At 39.0% G+C, this 7491-nt stretch overlaps 1 protein-coding gene across 14 annotated transcripts in view; it reads right to left on the bottom strand.

Annotated features, from left to right (window-relative positions):
• Window positions 1-7491, bottom strand: part of CEP295 (centrosomal protein 295) — a 69998-nt gene that overhangs the window by 586 nt on the left and 61921 nt on the right. For 9 of the 14 annotated variants that reach the window (XM_074015069.1, XM_065528850.1, XM_065528852.1 and 6 more), the window contains 6 exons: window positions 5399-5538; window positions 3935-4112; window positions 2165-2826; window positions 978-1118; window positions 258-354; window positions 6-173 (listed from right to left, as the gene is read on the bottom strand). In XM_074015069.1, the coding sequence (XP_073871170.1) occupies window positions 6-173; window positions 258-354; window positions 978-1118; window positions 2165-2826; window positions 3935-4112; window positions 5399-5538 (1386 nt within the window). Of the gene's footprint in view, window positions 1-5; window positions 174-257; window positions 355-977; window positions 1119-2164; window positions 2827-3934; window positions 4113-5398; window positions 5539-6442; window positions 6690-7491 lie in introns of those variants that run through there. The other 5 variants (XR_012423606.1, XM_065528856.1, XR_012423609.1 and 2 more) reach the window with 5 other exon arrangements.

Genomic DNA, 7491 nt, shown 5'->3' with positions numbered 1-7491 from the left:
CATACTTATAGATGGTTTCTCTTTAACTGTTTTGATATGAGAATTTTCAGAGAGACGAATTTTATTCCTTATTTCTTTCTCCCTCTGGTGGGATCTCTCCATAAATGATTTTTTTCTCTTTATAAATGCTTCTTGTAAGCTCCCTGGTATAGGTGTAAACCTTTGAGGGGTGTCTGTTGGGGGGAAAAGAAATTTATGACAGAAATAGGCAAAGTATCTACTTCCCATTAGAAGTGTGGAGACCATTCAAGGCTTACCAGTAGATGCTGTCCTTGGTTTTTCTATGGAAAGTTCTGATACAGCTGGATAATCTGAGGCTTCTGTTTCTGATACAAGAGGCAGAAACTCACTCACCTAATGGCAAGAAAGTTGCATGTTTTATTCAACTTTTTAAATGCGCACCACCCCCGCCGACTTTTTTTTTTTTAAGAAGAAGTCTTGCTCTGTTGTCAGATTAGAATGCAGCGGTATGATCACAGCTCACTGAACCCTCAGTTTTCGCTGGGTCTACAGAGACCCGCCACCATGCCTCATTTTTGTATTTTTTAAGGGACTGGGTTTTGCCTTGTTGCCCAGGCTGGTTTTGAACTTCTGGGCTCAGGCTCTACTGCCCTCACACCTCTAGGCTTCTGTTTAGATAGCTTTATTCTTACTGCCTCCCTACTACTGTAGTAAAATTACCAGTTGTTCTGAAGTCATTTTTCAATATCTTGGAATAAGTTTACGTAAAACTTCCAACTTGGCTCTGTAGTTCTGCCAGTCTCGGAGACAGCCATAAATTGGAGTGGGGATTAAAAGAAAATGCAGTGGTTGACAGAATAGTGAAAAAGTTTAAGACAAATTGAGAGTTGGTGGGGGTGTCAGGTTAGTTAAATCCATAGCATAATTCCCTCCAATGAGTACCTTCTGATAAGTTGTAAGAGACAATCAACTGGTTTGCTCATAATGGGATAAAATGGAATGCTTATTAAATTTACCCGAAAGCTGTTTTTTGCTTCATTCTCACTCTTTTCTTCTAGGGTTAAATTTGCAAAATCCGTTTCAGCAATACTGATATCACTGGTGCTTACTAAAGTTAGTTCTGGTTCTTCCATTATACCATGGCCAGTTTCTGTTTCCTGTGAACCATAATTAAAAGGAAAACCACGTCAAAATAGCCTTAAAACACTTAAAACTAATAATTTTGTATATAATGCATTTTTTGCAAGTGTATATAAATGTGAAAATGGAAGAAAAAAAGCAGTAATTGGCAAAGAGCAACAGATCAGATTTCCTTAGGTTTCTGTAACTCCAGCATTCAGTTGTAGAAATACTGGAGTCAACTTTGGGGAAGAGATGAAATAGTGTGACAATGGACTGCAAGTATCTACCACAATGATTACAAACCTAAATGCTTGTAGTGTTGGGCAAAAAATACAAATGCAGGTTGGCTGGGGCTGTGCAGAACTGTATCCTGTCTAAAGGGAGCAGGGGTTGACTGGGCTGCTGCCAAATGTGGGCCACTGACAGCCAACAGATTATAAGTGTTTCAAAGGAAGTATCTAAACACTGAACAAGAACAAAAGCAGCCAAATAAAACTAAACATGGTTTAGTTGTAATTCTTATTTTCAATCTGTTGTGCTTATTTGTGGAAGGATAAACTGCACATACTGCTAGATGAAAACCAGTCACCAGTTGACTGGTGTTAAAAGCAAGCAGATTATAAGTTGCTTAGTATGAGGAGCAGGGTTCCAATACTTATTCCAATAATGGATTACATTGCATGAGGCTCAACACTGAAAGTGCTGAAGCACAGGCAGAACCACCATTTTTCAGGGAAGTTGAAGAAAGGATATCTGAATTGGAAGAAAAAGGATCTTTTGTAAAATACAATCAGAAGACAGCTTTCAAATTTTTAAGTTTCTTCATTATGCTGGATATTTCCAGTGATCACAAGGAATATTAACAAGTAGTTTTGCTTGTATTTTGTTTCAGGTTTTTCCTGCCAGGCATTGTGGTGTGTCCAAGCTACTTGGGAAGTTGAGGCAGGAGGATCCCTTGATCCTAGGAGTTTGAGTTCAGCCTGGGTAACACAGTGAGATCTTCATCTCTAATATTAAAAGAAAAATATTTTTTCCCAAAAAGGAACTTAAATGTTATTTATACAACACTGATTTCACTTACCCAGACTGGTATAGAGCTCTGTAATGAAAATGATCCAGAACTTGTAAAAAGCTCTGATTGACCTAGTTGAGATAGTTTTTTGGTGATTTTTGGAATGTCTGTTTCAGCTAAATTCTCAAAACATTTTTCATTTTGAGTAGTTAAGGAATATGGTGCCTGAATTGAAGTCCCCATCTCCACTGTTCTTACACATAATCGAGAGTCAATTTCCTCTATCTGTGGATTTATGTCTAAAACCCTACAGGTTTCATTTTTATTATCTTCAGTGAGTCCTTGACTTTGTAAAATTGTAACAACCCCTCTTTTTGATAGTTCTTCAAAGCCCATCCTTTCCTTTCTGCTTTCTAGTTGGTGTTTTATTGAGCACTCACTAGAGTTAGAACCACATGGAGTGCTATGCTGTATATTTAACTGATCAAATACATTAGCTTCATCAGATGAACTGTAGACTGAACTTAAGTTTCCTACAGAAAGCTGGAAATGAACACTTTTTTTCTTGTTTTGTAGTATTTCAGTATGTTCTTCAGAGGAGTAGTTCTGATTTTTCATGCCTTGGGAAGAATCCCTTGCTTCAATGCTAAAAATACTTGGTAGATCAGCATGCTGGCTCTCCTCCTGTGAAGAATATTCTGGCAGAAGCTGTTCAAAACATTGTTCAGATCCTGCATTAAGAAATTTAAAAACCAGTTAATCATTGTTACATGTTGTAAAACTTGGATACTGACAGTCTAATAGTTTGTCATTCAATTGCAATTTTAGGCATACAAGTTGATGTGTATAAACATGAATACAAAGATAAGGATGGTCACAGTGATTTCTCAAACTACAGCTCACGCCAAGTTTTTTTTTCTATTAATATTTAATAAGGGCAATATGGCTATAAACTGAAGATGTTTTTCCTTTGTAAGAAGTGAATATGATTTTAATAATAGAAAAGAGAACAAAGCATCCATGTGTCTTTATGTGTATATATAATTTGTACATCCTTGTGTATCTCAATTATGTATGTATGTATATATAATTGTACAAAAAGCTCAAGAAGAATACTTGTTTTCTATGTTGTCAGGCTGGTCTTGAACTCCTGGGCTCCAGGGATCCTCCTGCCTCAGCCTTCCAAAGTGCTAGGATTACAGGCGTGAGCCACTATACTTGGCCTAAGAATACTTAAAACAGCTGGGTGTGGTGGCTCACGCCTGTAATCCCAGCACTTTGGGAGGCCAAGATGGTGGATCATCTGAGGTCAGGAGTTCAAGACCAGCCTGACCAACATAGTGAAACCCTGTCTCTACTAAAAATAGAAAATTAGCTGGGTGTGGTGGCACATGCCTGTAATCCCAGCTACTTAGGAGGCTGAGGCAGGAGAATCGCTTGAACCCTGGAGGCAGAGGTTGCGGTGAGCCGAGATCGTGCCATTGCACTCCAGTCTGGGTAACAAGAGTGAAACTCAGTCTCAAAAACAAAACAAAACAAAACAAAACAAAAAACCAAAAAAAAAAACAAAAAAAACGTAAACTGTTAACTGTCATATAATGATTGAGGTAAGGAAATTGAGGAACAAGAGGCAACACTTTTCCTTTTATTTGATAATGTTCAGTATTGTTTAAAAAAAATGCATGTATTACTTCTGTAATTTAAATACTTTTTTTAACACCCAGGATAGGGGTGAGAACAGGGGTGAAGACAAACCAAGAGGTGCTAGGCTTAATTTCTAAGGAAATGGATGTAAAAAATCATGAAAACATTAACTTTTTCTGACTTAGTCGTACATACCCCCAATATTTTCTGTAGCAAAACTGTGTGCTCCAACATGAGCCAAGTTAGTGTCAGGTTGCTGATTCGGGCTTGTGTTAAGAGAAGAATGCATGCTGGTCCTCCTCAGCGCTGTGAAATAAACTGTACTTTTGGATGATCCAGTAGCACAGTGGCTTTCAGATGAAGAATCTGATCTCTGGCAGGAAACAAAAGGGAAAGGCTGAAATACTGATTAGGTATTACCAATTGACTCAATAATCACTGTGTTCCTTTGGTATTACTCTTCCTTCATTACCACTTTACTATGACAGTAATGATTTGCTTTTTCAAATCCGGTTCTTTTCAATCAATATGAAAGAGACTTTAAAATGTCAGGCTATCAGGAAGTGGAAGCAGAAAGACTCAGGTTTAAATCTCAGCTCCTTTGACTGTGTAGGAAGATACTTGAAATTTTGCAAAATTGTATTTACCTTACTGTTTAAATATGTTCCACAATTAAAAGTTGTTATCAAGCCTTTTATGGCATCATACTCCCTAGGTGGAGATAGGTAGATAGGACAAACAAAATTCTAATGCAGCTGTTTTCTTTTTTTTTTTGGAGACGGGGTCTCACTATGTTGTCCAGGCTGGAGTGCAGTGGCATGATCTCAGCTCACTGCAACCTCTGCCTCCCAGGTTCAAGTGGTTCTCAGTCTCCCAAGTAGCTGGGACTACAGGCATGCCACCACACCCAACTGATTTTTGTGTTTTTTTTAGCAGAGACGGGGTTTCACCATGTTGGCCAGGCTGATCTCAAACTCCTGTCCTCAAGCAATCCACCTGCCTCAGACTCCCAAAGTGCTGAGATTATAGGTGTGAGCCAACCACACCTGGCCCAATGCAGCTGTTTTCAAACTTGGTTCCACATTAGAATCACTTGGGGAGCTTAAAAAATAATAATAATAATTAATACTATCCGAGCACTCCCAGAGACTCTGCTTTAATTGGTCTAGGGTGTAGTCTGGGCAAGAGGATGTATTTATTTATTTATTTATTTATTTTTTATTTAAGTTTTCCATGTGATTCTTTTTTTCTGTTTGTTTCTTTTTTTAAAGACAGGGTCTGGCTCTGTCACCCAGACTGGAGTGTAGCGGCACAATCTCAGCTCACTGCAGCCTCTGTCTCCTGGGCTCAAGCGGTCCTCCCACCTCAGCCTCCCGAGTAACTGGGACTCCAGGTGCCCACCACCAGGACTGGCTAATTTTTGTATTTTTAGTAGAGACAAGGTTTTGCCATGTTGGCCAGGCTGGTCTCAAACTCTGGGCCTCAAGTGATCTGCCCGCCTTGGGCTCTTAAAGTGCTGGGATTACAGGCATGAGCCACTGTGCCCGGCTTTCCATGTGATTCTAGGTTAAGGTTTAGAAGAACTCTTGTTCCAGTAGAAGAAATGCCTTAAAACTATTTTTAGATATTCACTGCAATGGGACATCTGCTTTAATATACCTGGTAAAAGTCTCTGTTGTCTGGAGAAATCCCAGAGGATGATGATGATAAGTCAAAATCTGGATGTGGTTCTAAGGGTTTAAACAGCTGATGATGCAAATTAGGAAAAATGTGTTCCAATTCTGGAAAGTCAAGGTCAACTGTTGGAATTTTTGAGGGAAAAAAACCATAAATTTATTTTTAAGGTAAACACTAGAAAAGGAATATTAAGAACATATTCATAAAAGCTTATTTTCAGGTAACTCCAGTGTAACAAAAACTTCAGTTTTCCCCCCATAATCAGCAGATGCTTTAAAGTTAAGTCCTATCATGATTATTTCAAAGGTCCAAAAATATGGATCCTCTCAGTGACCAAAACTTTTTAAGTTTTATTTTTAGAGAAATTTAATTTTACATTTTTTTTTTTTTTTTTTAAATAGAGATGGGGTCTCAGTGTTGCCCAGGCTGGTCTTGAAATCCTGGGCTCAAGCAATCCTCCTGCTTCAGCCTCCCAAAGTGCTAGGATTACAAGTATGAACAAACTTTTGACAAATACAAATTTCTATTTCTAAAGCCTTATGAGGCCAATTAGGATCAACAGGACATATGTAACCATTGCTTCAGTATAAGCTTAAAAAAGGAAAAAGTCCCACTGTATTCAGTGTTACTATGGGCCAGACATTGTGCTTTATGTGCACTATCTCATTTAATCTCTAACATTCCTCAAAGATGAAAAAGTAACTTGCCCTTGGTTTTACAGCTAGGAAATGGTCAGGCTATGACTCAAATCCACAACTGATTTCTGAGCTCCTGCTCTTATTTATCAGTAATACTGTCTCAGCCGTAATAGTTAACTCTGCAATGGTAAAGGAAGATTTGCTAATTAATCTCCTGTACACGTGCCTCAGTGAGTCTAACTGGTTCCAGATCCCCTTTCTCACTAAATGCCCTCAATATTTTCTGTGGTATAACGGTGTTGTAGCAGGCCATAAGAACTTGAAGCTCAAACAATCACTGCATAAAATTAAAAATGACGAAAGGTGAAAACTTAAAAAATAATTTTACCCCGTAAATCTGTTTTTTTCAGGTATCAAATTTGCTTCATTAATGTACTTGTCTATCATTTGCCCAAAGTGTGTGTGACCACATGTAGTTTCATCCACTGCAGGCAACAGAGATTTATGAATGTCTGAAGAGTTCCGCCACTGATAAATATCTTGTGTTGAAGGAACTATGGAACTTATGTTTGTTTCCTGTTCTTTACTGGCAGTAGATTCTTGCTTGCTATCATCCATGTGCTCTGAAAATGACTCTGAAAATTGAGTTTAATGAAAATATGTAAATAGGTCAAGCGTGGTGGCTCACGCCTGTAATACCAGCACTTTGGGAGGCCGAGGGGGGTGGATCATGAGGTCAAGAGATGGAGACCATCTCGCCAACATGGTGAAACCCCGTCTCTACTAAAAATACAAAAATCAGCTGGGCGTGGTGGTGCACACCTGTAGTCCCAGCTACTCTGGAGGCTGAGGCAGGAGAGCCGAGATCACGCCATTGCACTCCAGCCTGGCGACAGAGCAAGACTCCATTTCAAAAAAAAAAAAAATGTAATTGACAGCGACACTATATTCCTTTTAATGTAATATTCCTTATACACATACTGTACTGGGTACTTCCTTACAGACATATTTTAGTGGAGAGGCATGGTGATACATGTTGTTAAGAGATCAGTACAACCATGAAATTTGCTCAGCTAGGTTTCCACTGAATGGAAAAATATATTAGCAACTGCTTCTCAAAAGTGTTGTTGGGGATCCACAGAGCATCCCTGTTACTTCCAGTAATGTTTAGAATACCATACGCTCCAATCTTTTGCTGGGTGTGAATATTTTATTTTATTTTTTGAGACAGGGTTTCACTATGTTGCTCAGGCTGGAGTGCAGTGGCGCGATTGTGGCTCATTGCAGCCTTGACCTCCCAGGCTCAAGTGATCCCCTTACCTCAGCCTCCTGAGTAGCTGGGACTACATGCACATACCACCACACCTGGCTAACTTTTGTATTTTTTGTAGAGATGGGGTTCTACCATGTTACCCAGGATGGTCTCAAACTTCTGGG

Source organism: Macaca fascicularis, chromosome 14 (genome assembly GCF_037993035.2).
Source record: "Macaca fascicularis isolate 582-1 chromosome 14, T2T-MFA8v1.1".
In the NCBI taxonomy this organism is placed as follows: domain Eukaryota; kingdom Metazoa; phylum Chordata; class Mammalia; order Primates; family Cercopithecidae; genus Macaca; species Macaca fascicularis.
Note: the sequence above shows the minus strand (reverse complement) of the source record. Positions and strands in the feature narration are given on the sequence as shown.